The following is a 17,997-nucleotide window of genomic DNA, read 5'->3' as shown; positions in this document are numbered from 1 at the left end:
ATTTCTGGGCCACCATTGACATATGCTTGATTTATCAGACATTTAGAATTTAGTTGCATTCACAGGGCTTTCCCTCATTCACTAGACACTAGGAACAAAAGCCCACTCACGTCTCAGAAGAATAAGTAAGATTGTGGCTCTCAAAAGGGGAGTCATGGAGATAAGGTCATGTTATCCGCCTGTGTGCTTAATGGTGATTTATGGTTTCCTACCTAGAGGCACACAGATATTGTCTTGCTTTATCACTCATCTTTTACTGCAACCATTTGCAACTAAAATGTACCTTGAAAGTAGCACAGTTCGGTCCACACTTGTATTGAATATGGCGTGTTGATGACTTTGATGCACAATATGTAAGATGTGCTGCTCTCCAAGCAGCTGTAGATTGGGCTGGTCAGATCCAGACATGATATCTTGCTGATAATACTCATTTGTACCTTTTTTTTTTTTTTTTTTTTGACACAGCTAGCTAAAATGGGATTGCAATTGTTTTTATGAGACTAATATTGTAACCTAGATGACTCATTCTGTTTTAAAGGGTACTAATTACTTTAAGTGTAATGGATTTAGTTGATCACAGCTTTGTTCCTTGTTCTGTCTGTCATTCCGAGTGCTATCTCTTGTAAATCTCATTATCTTTTATCTGTTCGTCTTCAGTATTGGTTCCCAGCCTCTCCTGGACCCCAGGGCACCTCTGAATCTCTTCCATCATTCTGTAATTCTCCTGATCAGGAAAATGATAGCACTGGTTTCACTCACTATCAGTTCCATTCAGTTTACCAGAAGTTCTTGGAAAATCCGAATCCAGCTTTCCAGTGGCTCCTCTGGTGGTCTGTCTGATTGAGTCATTTCAGAGAAGAGGACATGTTTTTTCTCTAGATGCAGTTTTTGTCCTTTCAGACTGACTCTCAAAATTCAGTTAAACTCCAAAACAGTATTAATATGGCAAACTTCATTTCAATACTAAGGAAAAGGCTCAATACTCTTCAGCATTATTATGTTGTATTTGTTTTCCACAACTCTAACTGGTATCAAGTCACTAACATAAGGATAAAAGGCAGCTGTGATAGTGTTTTCTGCTGATGAAACATATTCTAAAAATATCTTTTCGGTGGATAATGCATAGCCTTTTCCCTTCAACATCAATATATGTAGGCTTCATAAGATAAACGGTATAAGACCCACTCTCAACCCAAATCAAAACTGATACCTCCTCAGATTTAAGAGAGTAAAAGTTTTGTGTTTTTTCTGACCTTTGTTTAAATTATATAGTGTTACCATATTCTGATTGATTGTGCTGTTTGTGTTGGTCTTGATTAAAAAACAAAAAACAGTCTAGTTTCCTCTCTTATACTAGTCTGCATTTGATCACCACTTTGCTGTGCTCTTGAAGTGAAAGCACATCTGGCTCCTGGCGCGGCCGTGTTGTTGTATGTCATTATGAACAGGCCTCTAAATCCTATCACCATTAGCTAACAGTTGATCTCGGGTTGCTGCTAATGACTTCATTATGTGTGAGCGTATTGCATTTGTCTGCAGTACTACCTGTGGACCGCTTCACACTCCGCTTTTATCAACACCACTCTTATGTGTAGTCACAGCTCGTCTCAATGGGACTCCCACACTTTAAATATACAAATGTGATGCTGTTTGGTTTATCACCTACAATCTACAAAGCAAGATAAAAAACATGTAAGGACAAGTGATTAGTACAGAGATGTCCCTGCAACCCAAACTTCAAACCAGTTGCACAGTTTTAGTGATTTACAAATGGTTTAATTGTAAAAAAAAAAAAAAAAAAGTTTAAAAATAACAACTGGTATCTAACATGTCTTTATTTATTTAGGACTGGGCAAACTGTTGAATTTGAATCGAGATTTAATCATGTCTAATTGTCAGTGATTAGCTAGGGTCTTTTTAATGGAGAGGTCTACAGCCAGTCAGTGAAAACATGTTGCAGCAGAGTTCAGACTTTGGGGTTAGAAACAGCTATTTTGTGTCCAGTTAAGTCTATCTTATTCATGAAAGAAAAAAATTTAAACAAATTGAAAATCGAGAGATCAATGAGGGGAAAAAAATATCAACCACACCAATTTACTTGCTCATGATTTCAAACATCATCATACTTGACTTCTCTATTTTGAGAAAAAAACCTTCTTGGAGTAATTTTTATTTGAACTGGGCCAAGCAAAGTACTCTGGCAAAAATGAGTCCAAGAAGATCCAACCATGATTGATTCCATTTCTTACTGTGACAGATGAATCGGAGCGTGTGTGCGTGTGGCATTTTCGTGTGGAGTGTAAGGGTGTATGCATGGCCCAGCAGGAGGCCAGTCTGTGAGGGTTCCACACGCATGTCCTGCAAGTTCAGCTGCTATCGGCTCCTCCGCCCCTCCCCCCTCTTGCTGGGTTTGTTATTTTTTCTATACCCTTGTTACTCCATGTCCCTGCTCCCCACTGTATATTCCTGTGTTTCTCCGTCCGGTACTTTTGCCTTTCATTCCTCCTCTGTACATTCAAAACCAACTGTGCGTGTCCTCTGCTGCCTCCCTGCTGGACACCGGGGCACCCCAACTCTCAGCTTTAGCATGAACCCGAGAAGATCACATTTCTAGATATTCTGTGGAGTGGACAATATTGATAAACTCTAATTTCAATAACAATAATCAGACAATGTTTTAACAATTCATCAGGAATGTGCTGAAATGTGAATGTAGATGTCTTGTGTTGAGATTCAAGTATTGCACAAAATGAATGAAAAGCTTGTCTTTTTATTTATTTTTTTGGTGTTTCATTGTTTGACTTTCTGTTGCAAAATATAATGTATTAAATTCATTCAGCTTCAGAAATGACTGCCATATTATTAGGAAGGCCTGTGCACTACTACAAATGGCTAGGAAAAAAGCCAGGAAAGCAATCTGTAAACTTTTCCATTTTAATAATCCAGACCACATCTCTGCAGTTGCTTGTGGTGTCGACATTGATCCATAGATTCTTAAAATTCCAACAGTGTTTTCAAGAATTTTCTTTTTATGTGTTACAATACAATCTGCTTTCATTCATATTCAGGCTATAATCTGTTGCTTCCGCTCCCTTCATACTGCCTCAGAGGCCGGATCACAGCTATGACACCCCTATGTATCTCATTTAGCCATGGAGAATGAGGTTAGTGAACCGAGCCGGCCCCCAACACTGGCCTCTGCTGCACCTGCACTCCAGGCCCACGACAGCCTGAGCGGACTCCAGGACAGGACAACATCGGGCAAGCTAAAATGGCATCAAATTAGACACATACAGTATTTATAAAGTTGTGTTTCATTATAAATTCTTGTGACATTCTTTGAGGGGATTGAATACGGATTTGGTCTGACCCCCTACAGGTCACTCAGTCATTCATAAGATCAGGCTGTTTAATAGTCCTCCCTCAATCGCAGCTTTTGTCCCGCAGAGGAGGTAAAAAAAACAGAAAACTCTTAAAATAACAAGTTTCCATCATTTTCTTGTTATCATCTCTTTGTGCCATCTTGTTTTCCTCCTTAGGGATCAGCTTGCGTTGCCGTGGATTTCTCCTGTTTACAGATGTGCTCAGCACTCGCAAAAACAGTGCTGCTCCTCAGTGGGGTGGCCATCTTTTAATCCAGTAAAGAGCGTAGGGATTTGGTAGCCCCTGGCCCGCCTGAAGGCCCTTTTGGAAACCTCTCGGCCGTGAGAATGGGGAGGGGGGCCGGGGTGCGCGCGAAGTTGTGCTGGAGAGGCTGGTTCGGGACAGTCTTTGTGAATTTAGTTAATCTAATTTGAGCTCTGTTCCCCCCAAAGAGCCTTCTCTCCTTCTCGACTGCCCCTGTAACAAACATCAGGCCTGGCTAGGGAGAGCTCACATCCTTAGTGCAAAATAGACTTTATCTAGTTTAATCCAATATCCTTGTAAGTGAACCTAGGGGGAATCAGATAGGAGCCCCTCTGATATTTGCGTGTTTGTGCAGAGTAATCAGATTGGTAAATGATAGTAGACTGTAAATTCTGTTTTGAGGTGGGTGAGTTTCACGTGACAACTATTCACACCTTGAGCGATCTTCCCTTTTAGAATCCTTAATCAAACTAATACACAAGCATCAAAGAGCGGCTGGGCTGTTGACGATTCTTCTAATATGTAAATGATCTCTGCCAGGCTGCTTCACACCTCTGATTAACCCTTTGTGAGATATCAAACAAGCATTAACTCATTAGTGCCAGCTCTTGAACCCGTGCTCTCGTAATCCTTTTTTAATGGCTTAGCGAGTTGGACGTTGGCTCAACAAAATGATGAATGCCCTTCCCGTTGAATGTATATTTTGTAAAGTAAGCCGCGAACGCTACTGTTTTTCTGGCTGCAAACCCAAACCCACCTTATCTCCAAAGTCTTCCCTTTTTCTTTTGCCGTAGCTTTGTAATTTTAGTGTCTCCCCCTCTGCTCCCCTTCTTTCACTTAAGGCAATAGGTGGTGAGGGCCAGGAATGCGGCCGTGGGACTGTAAGGATTTATCACACGTAGGTGCGAGGGGTGCTGCCTGTGCTCCTTTGCCTTGCAGATGTAACAGTTTAGTGCCAACAGCAGTCCCACCGTGGAGCCAATGCAGTCTTTTATTGCTGCTTCAGCTTGATTCTGCAGGACCACATAGTCCGTAGCTGCAGGGGAAGAAGAGGGTCATAGACGGGGGAGAAGTTTATACGTGTCTCTTAAGGGTTTTATGTGAGCTGTGAACTAAGTAGCATTAACACATAAATATATACAGTCTTCATATCATTTATCATTTAAATGCTAAGGGGATGTATCTGGACCATGCTTAAGGTGCACTGTGTAACTTTTCTGGTCTGTCAAATGCTTTTCTATGTGGAGATGTTATTGCTTTGTCTGGAATGTTACACAGTATGGTATTTAACCTTTCTATCTTCATGGAGACTAAACCAGACCCAAGTTACAGGTCAGATCTGTGGAGAGGCAACCCCACTCAAGAGTCAGAATGTCTGTTTTTCTAGGTATTTCTGAGCTATAAAACCATGTGTAATTGAATAAATGTCAGGTAGAGCTGTTTAATGCCGTACTGTGGAACATTCTAGGCAGAGCAATGACATATCCATAGAAACAAGCAAGACGGACCCAAAAAGTTATGGTGCACCTTTAAGCCCTCACAGTAATTTGTTCAAAAAATGTCCTGTGCATATATTGAGTTGTCTTGATACTAAATAGACTAAGATTTACTTGGTTATGATCATGTAAGTTAATGCCACCTGTACAGCTTAAATTTACTTAAATGAGGAATACTTTTCTTATTTTAAAAAAAAAAAAAAGCAAGATTCACTTCAAATTGTACTTTGAGTCAAGTTGGCAGGAGAATTCTCACAACTAGACTAACAAGACTATAATCAATAAAACAATAGGAAATCATATGACTGTTGGAAAACGTCACCATGAACATTAATTCAAACAGCTTCTCCTCCGTGCATTGAATTGTGCTTGTATTCTTATCTCCGACAGTGTATTGGCCACTCTCTCTCCTGGACTCTCTCTCCTCCCCTTGCCTGTCTCTCTCCCTCCCTCTCTCCCTCCCTCCTCTTCCTCTCAGGTTACGATGACTAGGGGGGTTTTCTCCTGCCTCACTCTCCACAGTGTCTTGCATGGGAGTGTGTGTGTGTTTGAATGCGCGTGTGTGTCTCCCTTCCTTGTCCTTGTTGTCCCTGCCTCCCCACCCAGCAGCCGCTCTGTGATTGGCCGGGACACGCGGGGGCTCCTTGACACAGCAGCAGCAGTGGTGGTTTGGTAGTGGTGCTGCCGACTGCTCCGGGACGTGTTTCAACAGATGGTGGAGGTTGCAGAGTGTCATCACATCGGAGAGAGGATTAGAGGAGAGAGGTTGTCTCCCAGGAGCTGTGTGGTCGTGTCCCCCCCTCTCCTCCTTCACTGAGAGTCTTGAGCCCTAAAAGCTGAAGCATATTCTCTCTCTCCCCATGAGAAGAGCTGGACCCGGCAGAGAAGCACCACGCGGACAACGCACAACTTGGAGCAATCTCACTTGGGAATCTTTCCGCTCCTTTTCCTTTCAGGTACGACTTTTGTCACTTAGTTTTCCATGTCTTTTTGGACAGATTTTGACTTGTTGAGCTTGCAGTGAGGAGTGGCAGCCTGTAGTATAAGTAGGGATTTGTAGCAGCGCTTGTTTCTGCTTTGGCTCTGTACAGCAGCGCTCTGTGTGTGCGAACACTTCATAGTTTTCCCTCTGAATGACAGGAATTCCCTTCGTCGCAAATTCCTCCGTCTCAGGGGATTAGAAGGCAGCGCATTCCATTAATGTCATATTTTTTGCACTAATGCACAAGACTTCACCTGTTAATTTTGATTTCTTACAATGTAACAGACTGACAACTTGTGCAAATTTGGAAAACCCGTGTCACTAAAATGATTTATGGTGATGCTTTGAAAACTGGTGTTAATTGAGCATGTTCAAAGCAATGGTGTTATTTTTGCATGCCAGATCTGCCAATGGGAAATTAAACTGGAATATTTATTCAACAAGTAAAAACAATTTCAATCCACCATTTAGGTCCAAATAAGTTTTCATTAATCTTCTTCCAAAAACACTTGTGACAGATCTTGTCAGCGTCCACAGAATGGATGAGCTGCTGAAGAGAGCTTTCCGAACCAAATGTCAAAAAGGCATGACTTTGGGAATGCCCACCTCACTTGAGCTATTTAAGGGAATATGATGTATAGTGTTTTTAGCTAGCCCTGGGCACTTTGCATGTGTGTTTTTGAGTGCGAGGTGTTTGCCAGTGGAGATTGTGCAGCTGTGAAGGTTGTGTGGACAGCAGCCTGGCTCCATGGAGAGCTTGGTCGCAAAGGTGAAAGCTTTTGTTGTGTCCTATGCTCTTGTGTTTGCCTTCGTAAACCAGCCATAGATTCACTTCCTGCTAGTCACAAATCACCAGGAGATAAGGCTGATTGTTTCTAGAGGTCTGATGTTTAGATGTGTGCATGTGAGGAGTCCTCAGCACTGACTGTATTTTAAAAATGTAGTTTTTATCTTTATGTGGTAATTCTTTGTGAATTTCAATGACATGATGTAGTTTTGAAGGACAATTGTATTGTGGTCTCTGTCAAAGCTAATTGCCAGAGTCCCAGTTCCACTTAGTTGTATTAAAAACAAACACACATTAATTCAGTTCATTAACAAAAGTGAAGTAACCCAGAGAAAACCGCAGCCTTTCAGTATCGACCAGCCCGCTCCATAAATCACTCCTTCACTTAAACTGTGCCCCGCGGTGTATAGATTCAATTTGTGATTACCTTACCCGGAGCAGGGCTAAGCAGCGTTTGGGATGTTTTAAATGCGGCGCACACTTGCCAGCTCACAAGAGAAAGAGCGGAGATCCTTTAAACAGTTTTAGTTTCTCTGTGCTACAAACAAGACCAAGAGCAGCTGCTGCAAATAATTAGGTTTGAGGGGTAGATGCTTGCCAAGACAAACGTTGTTCCAGTAGCGGCTTTGCCATCATCTGAATCTATGTTGTAGACTAGAGCATGTGGGAACGCAGTAAAGTTGAGTCCTGGTTTGTGATAAGGCACGGAGTGACTATGGCGAGTACTTTACTTCAGCTCAGATATGCGTGTGTGGGGTTGAAATTGCCAGCCAAAGTGATTCAGAGATTCCCAGACAACTTGCATGACTTCATACATGCCGACTGATGAAAACAGACAGAGGCATTGACGTCGGACAATTGCAAAAAATGCATGAAGCCTTAAATCAACATGTTATGACACATGTAGCAGTGCACATTTGTTCCTCATTGATTTTATGCTGGCCCTGGAAGGTCTGAGTGTAGCTTTTAGTCAGGGTGATACTTTTCACTGGAAAACCTGGAGTCATATTTTAATCAATTCATGGTTCTCTTTTGCGTTTTTATTCCGACCACTTTCAAAGGATGTAATTCACTGCATTCAGTTTTATGCAAACTATCCACAAGGGGGCACAAGTTGCACTTTGCCATCAGCCCCAAGCCCATATAAATAAAGAGGCTGTTTGTATACCTTGATGAGTACCAAGTTATAAATATGCAAAATACTGCACCATTGAAGGTTAGTGATTTTCAGGAGGCAGCCATGAAGGGTTAGAGTCAAAAAGAAATCAAAAGTAGTTATTTACTATATACACAAACCAACCCAGCATACTTGTGTGTTCCTGTTTTTGTGTTAAAAGATTTCCTAAACCGCCCTCTCCTCCAGCCATTGTTTATCTCCTCAGGTTAATGACAGTCTTCTTCATTCTGGCCTGATTGTATGGTAGGCGAGATTGTACACTCCTATCAACTCCAAATGAACCAGTATTAAAAACGACAGCATTTGGCTCGCATTCATTCGTGCATGTTTTCTCCAAAGGGCTATCTTTAGATGAGTCAGCCACTTTCTCGGGCTCTTTGTTGTCCTCGCTGATCAAACAATGCTCTCAGTTTGTTCAAACACAGACCTTGCTTTGACTCCTGTGAATATGTCTCAGGAGAAATATACCATGCACATGTGAATGCCTGCAGCAACTTTACACACTTCTATTTTAGTATCTGGAGCTCACAATAGCACCCCCAAGTGTTTTGGTTTTAAGGTCATTCTCCTGTCTTGAAACAAGCTTGGTATTTCTCTATTGTCTTTTGCATGGATTTGACAAGCAGTTATGAAGAAAATGTCTTTTTTGTGAAAATATATATGATGTATGTGTTTTTCAATGGTTAAGTTATGCAATAACCAGGATTGACCCCTGACCAGGCCCTTGTAGTTTCAGCCCAGGAATGAATGGAGTGACAGAAAGTGTGGGGTTGCCGTTAGTGGCTAAAGGTGAATAAGGAGAAAGAGGATTGTAATGCTTTTGCTGGGATGTCCGGAGATGCTTTTGTTCGTATGTCAGTGGTGGTAGATGCAGCAGAGCTTTAGGAGGCCGAAAGGGAGAGCTGGGTCAAGACTGACAAAGGAGAAGTGGAAGAGGACATGACAGCATTGAGAGAAAGGGGGATGAGTGCGGAGGTGTGGAGAAAGTGTGGAGAGCCATTTGAAGAAGCCTGATTAGAGGTTAGATCTGCAGAGCGCGTCCCGTTGTGACACACGTGCAGCGTCTCAAACACATGGACACTATAATCTTCTTGTGTTTGCTGCAAAGAGAAACATACAGAAACGTGTCTGAGCTTTACCCCCTCTGTAGTCTCTGCACTGTCCCTGCTTTGTCATCCTCCTTGTCCAGTAATCCCCTCCCCAGGGAGAAGCAATCTGTTTTAGCTTTGAAAGAGAAAGACCCTGCCTGTATCACGTACAATTAAGCAGCCGTCAGAATGCGCTGGCGTAAAGTTTGGAGGCAGAAGTGCCGTCACTAGGGGGGTTGTCCCTTTTATTCCGCCTCTCTCCCGAATGGAGATAATGGGACAGGAGGGACGGGACAGGGAGGGCAGGGGAATGAATAAGTTTGCTCGCCCCTCCATTGCGCTGCACAGCTCGACTAATAGAAGCCAGCATGCGTTTGTTTCAGCTCTTCTGCCCCTTTTCTTTGGCTCTCCCCTGGAGCGCACAAACACATTGAGGTTGTGCCAGCGCACTGTGCACGAACAGTGTGCACGTACCAGCGCACCGTGCACGTGGAGTGTGCGTGTACAAGAGCCGAGCTGTGGACTCTTGGACATGTGCTGCCCGAGCCCCTGGTCCTGTTTGCCCGCATTTCAACAGCTTGACTTTGTTGTGTTGATGCGGAGTGGCAGAATGAAGACTTGAATTAAAGCTTGTGCAACTTGTGCGCTGGTGTTTATACTGCCAGGGTCTGCTTCGCACGAATCACTGCCTTCTCTTTGCTAAAGTTGCTCAAGACCTTTCAAGACCCTTTATTGTTGGCTCAAATGTAAACGAAAAATTCACATTTATACAGTAAGATTATTGCAATAGTGAGACTCAAAGTCTCATATCAAATGTTTTCCCCAAGTTAGATAGAATTATATAAATATAATTACAAATGACATCGAGACATGCTTTGCAAAGCACACAGTGCCACAGGCGATGGAAAGATGAGCTGATGTGTACAAATGACTGGTTATGTGTCTGTCTGCAGACTTGGTGCACTTCAGTGAGTGACACTTGGTGAATGTGATATCCAAATACACGCACAGGTGCAATCGGACAAATGGAGTTTTTACGAGTGGGATCGTGTTGGTGTGGTGGAGGGGTTTATGGCATTCAGGGTCACGCAAGCTGCTCCTCATGATCTATGTTTGTCTGCGGTCTACAGAATATGCCTACACATGCTTCATATTTTAGGGGTGTTCAGTTTCAAGTGCCAGAAGCAGCACTATACTTAACAGAGGATTGCTGACTGAGAGGATCCCACCTCACCCGGGGAGTTTAACCTAATTGGTTCCTAGTGAGAACAGGCTTTGTATTGAAATAATTGATGAACAATTAGCATTAGGTTTGTAGTTGACCATAGCAGTGGGAACCTCTTTAGACAAACGGTATATTCTTTCATGAACTCTCTGAACTGAAGAATATGATGTAATTGCAGCTTAGCCCTCAAAGCTATTGCAACAGTCAGTCTTTTCCCTAAATCTTACACTCAACACATTTCATTTCATTTCATTTTTTTTTTCCAATTCTTGTGGTTTCACTAATTTAGAGCTTTAGAAAAACCTATTCCACATGTACTTCCTAAGTCAGTATTCATTAAAGTTTCAAGACTGTCCAACATTTTAAGCTTGCACTCCCTGGCTGTCAGGCGTCCTCTGGCTCTCCCTTCACTAGCTGCCACTGTGCTGCTGATTTCATGGAAAAGAAGTCAATCTCTTTATTCTTGACAATTACCTCAGTGGAAACCCATTGAAGCAATTTGCCATAGCTCTCTTTTGTGGTCGAGGGAATTATTTATCTGGGTTATATATTTGATTTGTCAAAAGGACGTGAAAGCCACCCGCACTGTGAATGACTTTCTTTTGTACTGATTCATTTCTAATGGGAGCACAAAGACCAAAACATCTTATATCATAAATCAGGCTTAACTGGCTTAAATCGGGCATCTGAATCAATGAGAAACAAACATTGGTGACTTGACTCCAACTTGGATGACATTTTACATAGATTTTTTTTCAATTATCTGATGTTGTTTTTGCCCTTTACTCCAACTTGAAACTTAAAAACTCAAAATTTTATAGCAAAAAAAGATCTTGGCCAGTTCATTAAAATCTGTGCTTGCTCAAAACTTAAGCAACCCTTTACATTTTTATTAACCTTGCTTTATATCCCACTATAAATTAGCGCAGTGCCTTCAAGCCCTTCCCTCACCCCGCTCAAGGGTAAATATGCTTTTCCACTTGTAAAATAGGATCTTTTTGGTTTACAGCCTAATTTAAAGGTGTTCATTCAGGATATAAACACTTAAATACATACCACCTCCAGCACCGGGCCACATGTATGCACGCACTCAAATAAATAGAGCCACTTTTCTCCATTTCAGCAATGACCTGCATTATAATCATTTCCCTCATTGGGTCAGCAAACCCCATGGCGATTCTCAGCAGACCACCTGCAATAATTCCTCTTTGAAGTTCCATGCAAGCAGGATTCTTTTAATTATACATTATAGGATGAATCCATAATATTGATGGGGTGGCCTGGCCGCCTTGGCACTACAAAGCAACTCCAAGGAAAAGCATGAGGGTTTTAGCCACTCCAGGTTCACATTACCCGGAATTAAGGTCATTTCTCTTCATTAAATTGGTAATTTACCAAGTACGAGCTCATTCCAGTTGGATGGGAATAATTTCAAACTAAATATAATGTAGGAATGCTTAAAAAGTAAATTCTATCTAACACAGTATTGACAAAAGCTAAACTTTATGGTGCAGCCCTATTGTGAAGTTTTATTGCAACAGGCACCATTATAAGATTGAGAATGAGCCTGTCGATGTTGAGGCTTATCCGGTCATAAACATGTGGAAACAAAGAGCCAGTGATCTCTCCGCACCCCTGCACTCTGCTTGTTTTTCTCCACGGAATTTTGTCATAGATCCTGCACCAATTTGGGCGTTTTGGGTCAAACAAATCAGCAGACTGAAGAGTCTGAAAACACCACCATGGTTTGAGCCTTTTCCCAGAATGCATCTGGAGCCAAAGTGTGTGTGTGAGCGACACAGAGAAGCTTCAGTTCATGGGGTCCCGGGATGGTGGGTACACTGTCCTGCCCCTCAGTCGGCTGGCTATGCTGCACTTTGACATAGGCCCCTCTCAGTGTGAAAGACCCTCATCAGTCTTCATGGCAGCAGACGGGCCAAATGCTCTTGGATTACAGAAATATTTGGACTGACCTCAATATTAATCTAAGGCTTCACTTAATAGTTTTTTCCCTTTTGAATTGCACTGGGAGCAATCAGACGCCACTAAAACGTCTGCTTCAAATATTAACACTTCTTATTTATCTCTCCTCGTTTCCATTTTCAATAAACAGCTACTGCTTATTGGTGTGTAAATCTTATGAGGTCTTAGCCACTAATCGTGCAGTATAAAGTCAGAGCCCAGCAGAATTCAAAGTATGCCATTCTGTTCTCTTTACCATTGTTAGTGTGTGTCTTGGCTGCCTTAGAGATGGCCTAGGCAAACACAGGGAGAGAAGGAAAAGAAGGGAGAGAATGCACAGGAATAAGGGGGGATTTGATGTGCTTTGAAATGCACATTGTCCCTAATAGTGCTGGGCCTTTTTATGAATGGCTGATTTACTTTAGCTGGCATTGCATCTGGTTTGGGTTTGACTTGCATCTTGTTTTGGGGAATGTGAACCCGCTCACCTCTTGGCACTATGTATTAACTTGGATATTTGCCAGTCCAAAGGCACACGTTATTTTAATTATTTTAATTTACTTAAGCAGACACTTCTTTGTAGTATGATTGTTGATTTGAAACAATCCCAACACAAACTTTGAGAAACTTATTGAACTATGACATAAGTCAGTCGTCAATTAACATTTTGTTCATTGTAATGACAGCACTGATCTGAAATGGCTTAATGATAGAAGAGACAATTGACCTGTTAAAGTATAGAACTGATATCTCACACCTCTTCAGTGGAGAATGACAGTAAGCAGTATATATTTTTTTTAATGGCCACACAACAATTTCAACCATCTGTTATAGTATATAAATAATCACAAGTAAGCATGGTGATGTGGGCTGGGATAGGAGGTTGGTGAAAACTGAAAATTTCTAAGCACTCGGTCTCAAACATTCATGAATCAATCAAAATAAACCTTGAGTAAGACCAAGATGGGGAAAGCCAATGTAAACTGGTTAAAAGCTCACAAAAGTGTATTTTGTAGGATATGTCTCCTTTTTAGTTGACAGCATCTTGTTAGCATCGCTGTGACAAATACTGTTACCTTCCAACTTCCTCTACACAGCCCCCTTCACTTAATTTTCTCCTTCCCTCTGAATTTCCCCTCTTAACCCCTGTGTGTGGGTAGCCTCAGGTTGCTGAGGTTAGGTTAAACAAGCCACCATCAAAGCCATATTACCACGCGGGTCAGGGGAGGGTCAGGGTGCAGCAGGGTGTGCGGTTTTCAGTCTCTTACTGAGGGGCACAACTGCCAGCCAAATAGTGTTGCCCTGCGCGGTTATACAAGCAGCGGTCCCATTATGCTCAGCTTTACTCCACACACAAGCACAGCTGTCTCCACTGTAGCCGGACCGAATCAGAGCTATGCCGAATGTGCCAAAGCTTCTGCAAGATGGAAAAAACTATGAGGGCAGAGATTAGCAAATACAGAGGTGCTCTAAAAATCCCAGTGTTGATGTCCATTAATCTGAAAATTGAAAATCTTTTATGTTTCTGCCAGCTGTGTGTCCAAACGTTCCATAGTGGCCTTATTGTTTGAGGCCTTTGAACCAGTGGTCATTTTATGTTCCGTCCATCTGCAGTCTTCCTCCCCAGGCTTAACCACGATGACTACAGCAAAGGCCCATTTAAAGGGTCATTAGTGTTAATCCCCCAAAACAATGAGGAAGAAGAATGAGCTTCCAGTCTGAGAATAAAGGCCTCTTGTGTGCACAGCTCATGTATGAGAAGTTTTTACTTGGACCTTGTTGTCATATAGTCAAATTAGTTTAGTCATTATTTTAATATTAAAGAGTTGTATTACGTTTGAGACTTGAACACTATCTTTGCGGACTAGTGCTGTTTCCTCACAGAGCGAGAGTGGGGCAGTGCTCTCACTTGCTCTTATCCACTGGAGTGCCCTAGGCAAGAGCAGTGTGTGGATAACACTTTGTCAGCTATGTTTACAAAACACAACTCTTGGCATTGACCTGATTCAGTCACTGAATGGTGACCTGTGATAGCTGTTTGTCACATCTTCTTTGGTTTAATGTGAACATAATCATTGTTTCTGCATAAGCCAAACAACACATCATCTGACCTGACCCTCCATATTGCAGAGGAAATTCTCATACATCTCTGCCCTTATATTTATAAAGTTATGACTTTGAAACACTGTTTACATCCACATCAGATGACACCCAAGACTTAAGGCTTTAAGTAAAACTTATTTAAACAGGAAACCAGAGATAAGATAGGTAAGGCTTCACACCATGTCACAGTCTCACTTAGCACAGTCCATCTATCATCAGGAAGGCTTCATCAAAAGTCACTGCGGCGATTCCTTTGACTTTGAAATTGACAGCTGTCAGATGATCTATGTCTGCCATTACTGGAGGTCCTCATGAGTAAACTTCAGATGACCTCAGCAGAAAGTGGATGAGGTGGAATTGAGTTAAGATGAGAGGTAACCTAAAGGACAGAGGGAGGGTTGCTTGCTTCATAACATAATGTACTTCCTGTGTGTCTTTATGCACGCCTCTTTATTAGCCTTCCCTCTCAGCCCTCCAGACACTGTAGCTATTGATAACACCCAGGCTAACCACTCCAGTGCTGCAAGGTTTGTCTCCTGTTCCACAATGAACCTTCTTATCACTTCCTCCTCTGTATGTACTGGCCTTCCTCGAGAGCCACTGACTTGTTAAATTGAATTGGAAAAGAATGCCAAGACTACACGAGTAGTGTGTTCCGTTCACATTTGCTTTACCATGTTATTCTTAAAGGTAAATGGTCATAGCAAACATGTATCTCCTGTATGTAGGATTTAGTCTGTGCAGTAGTAGTAGTGTCTGACTCAGGATGAGCTGCTGTGGTCCCTGCCACTCTGTGCTGGAGGCATGTTTGTCCAAATGCTGCCAGTGTTTGCACAGGCCTGTTGTGATGACTGTACAGCTGCTCCTACCTCTAAGGGACATCAGCCAACTATGGAAGATAGACCAGTTTGACACTAATGCAGTAATAATGAATAGATTAATGTATTCACAGAGCACTCTTCCTTAATGTCGCCATGATTTGCGTTTAATAAAATACCAGTGAAAATACCCAATTTATCACTGGGTAAGTCTGTCCTGGGCAGCCCAGTGGGGTTGTACCGGCCTCAGGTGTCATAGACCTGCTGTCTGTTTTCAGGCAATTAGCTCAGAATGGAGAGCAGCATGGTGCCACTCTGTGGTTTTGTCTACAGTGGACATTTCCTCAGGCACTGATGGACCACTCATTATTACGGCTTCATGCTTCAGCACATGCCCTTCAGTGGTTCTGTTACATATAGTAGTATTTCTGTGAACTATGCATTTGTGGTTCTAAAATAGCACAGGACTGTATCCTAAGTCCAAACTCCACTGTAGCTGGTTGTAGACAGGATGTTTAGACTTTCATGGTCAACCATGACTCCATAAAAGAGCAGGAGGCTTCAAAGTGTTGTGATGACTCACTGGTAATGTGTGATTGGCGACAGTGGCATTGGGGTTAATGTAGCGGAACCCTCTCTCCGCCTCTGTTCCCCACGCCCCCTCCCCCCAGTGTGGTCCCGTCCTTCTCACCAGCCCCGGCCACGCTTGACTCACCAGGGGTGGACTTTTGAGTGACAGGCGGAATGCGCCCTGCGATTGGCTAATGGCGAACAGTGGCCCTGGGTGTTTGAGGGTGGTCAGCCAATAGTGCTCTCACAGCACAGTTGGCTGAACAGCGGCTCTTCAGTGGAGATGGAGACTTCCCGTGTGTAACAGTGGGCTTAGTATATGAGCAGAGTATATGAAGTAGAAGGATGTTAAAAGGCAAAAGCTATGACATTTGGAGAATTCTCTAAGGTGAAATTGGATTACAGCCATTGTTTTCCATTTTTATTGAATTGCTTGATGTTATAGTTGCTGATGACATTTGACTGAAATTTTATTTGCATTTAAATTGCTTTACAATTGCGTGAGACGTTTTGTACTTAAATGCTCTCCTCGTCTTTTGCTTGACCAGTTGTAACTTTTTTTCTCCACAGTTGACCGTGGCGATAGGAGTGGCAGTGTGAGTTTGTGGTCTCCCTCCTGTGCTGCAATAATCCTCAGTTCTGCCCACCCTGAGAGCCAGCACGGGCACCATGCTGCTGCCGTGGCTGGCCTGGTTGGCCCTGCTCGCTCTGGATTGGGCCCCTGGAGGATCTGCCTTCACCACCAGGCCCCAGGGGCTGAGGGGGCGCATCCAGAGAGACCGCAGAAACATCCGGCCCAATATCATCCTCATTATGACAGACGACCAGGACGTGGAGCTGGGTAAGGCTGGAACTCTTTCTGAAATACTGTTTGTTTTTTTTATTTAATTGGCCTCCAAGTTTTTAATCAAAATATAAGCCTCTGCTTACACATTTCATCTTATTACATTCTTTGTAGCTCATTTGTGGTCTTCATCCACACATGAAATATTAAACAGAGGCCATAAGCCGGAGCAGAATGGCCATCTGGTCTATTAACATAGTGAATGATAATTATTTTGTCAGATGGAGGCTACAAAAGACTGACTCTGCTTTGTAAAAGAAATGTATTTAAATTTATTAAATAAACTAGCTCAAATAGAATAAACACATGGACAGAAGTAAAATGAACTTTATTTTTTCAGGTTCCCTTCAGGTGATGAACAAAACTCGTAAAATCATGGAAGATGGTGGCACATCCTTCACCAATGCCTTTGTCACCACTCCAATGTGCTGTCCATCACGCTCCTCCATGCTGACAGGCAAATATGTCCATAACCACAACACATACACCAACAACGAGAACTGCTCCTCCCCTTCCTGGCAAGCACAGCACGAGCCCCGCTCATTCGCAGTCTACCTCAACAATACTGGATACAGGACAGGTTGGCTACATCATTTCTTTATAAAGAATGTGTTGACTTTCTTAGATTAGATTAGAAATACTTTATTATCCTGAAGGAAATTCATTAATTCACTCTCCATAGACTTGTCAAACTAAAAACACAAAATCTGATTACACCTTGCTTTAGAGACTTGAATTTCAAGAAAGAGGAAAAACATTTATTAAAGTTTTAGTATATTACACACATTTAGTTATCTCCATTTCAGCGTTACATGACATTACACTTCATACATTCTGTTTCCAGACTAGACGTCATATGCATACCCTATTGGGAAGTAACTCAATATATGTACTGAAAATACCTATTCTGAATACAAATTTTGTGTAACTGTATTCTGGTAGAATTACTGTTTTATTTGGTGGAATTCAGAATATAGTTAGTTTCCTAAATTAAAAGGAATGTCTGATGGTACTTCATGTAATTTTGGCTTTGAACTGCAAGATATTGGTGAGAATAGAATACAAGAAAACAGAACTTGCAGTTCCTGTGTGATTTTTTTTTTTTTTTTTTTTTTTTTTTTTTTTATCAAAAAAGTGCAATAAAACTAATTATGCCATGTTTTACACTATAATATAATGGAACTCTGTGTAAAAGTATTTAAATTATTTAGAATACAGTGCTCTGATTGGACCATGTATTAGAATACATTACAAAATACATTTTAATTCAGGTATTCAGTATTCTGTGTATTTAATTCATTCAAAGTATTCTTCCCAT

At 42.0% G+C, this 17,997-nt stretch overlaps 1 protein-coding gene across 9 annotated transcripts in view; it reads left to right on the top strand.

Annotated features, from left to right (window-relative positions):
- sulf1 (sulfatase 1) overlaps nt 1–17,997 on the top strand; it is a 60,736-nt gene that overhangs the window by 24,699 nt on the left and 18,040 nt on the right. For 6 of the 9 annotated variants that reach the window (XM_055151080.1, XM_020925572.2, XM_055151076.1 and 3 more), the window contains exons 1-3: nt 5,813–6,079; nt 16,406–16,676; nt 17,020–17,259. In XM_055151080.1, the coding sequence (XP_055007055.1) occupies nt 16,505–16,676; nt 17,020–17,259 (412 nt within the window). In that variant the 5' untranslated portion in view covers nt 5,813–6,079; nt 16,406–16,504. Of the gene's footprint in view, nt 1–5,812; nt 6,080–16,405; nt 16,677–17,019; nt 17,260–17,997 lie in introns of those variants that run through there. The other 3 variants (XM_055151079.1, XM_055151078.1, XM_055151077.1) reach the window with 3 other exon arrangements.

Source organism: Boleophthalmus pectinirostris, unplaced genomic scaffold (assembly GCF_026225935.1).
Source record: "Boleophthalmus pectinirostris isolate CB_2022bp ecotype Guang Dong unplaced genomic scaffold, ASM2622593v1 HiC_scaffold_15, whole genome shotgun sequence".
Taxonomy (NCBI): Eukaryota; Metazoa; Chordata; class Actinopteri; order Gobiiformes; family Gobiidae; genus Boleophthalmus; species Boleophthalmus pectinirostris.
This window is presented reverse-complemented; position numbering and strand designations above follow the sequence as displayed.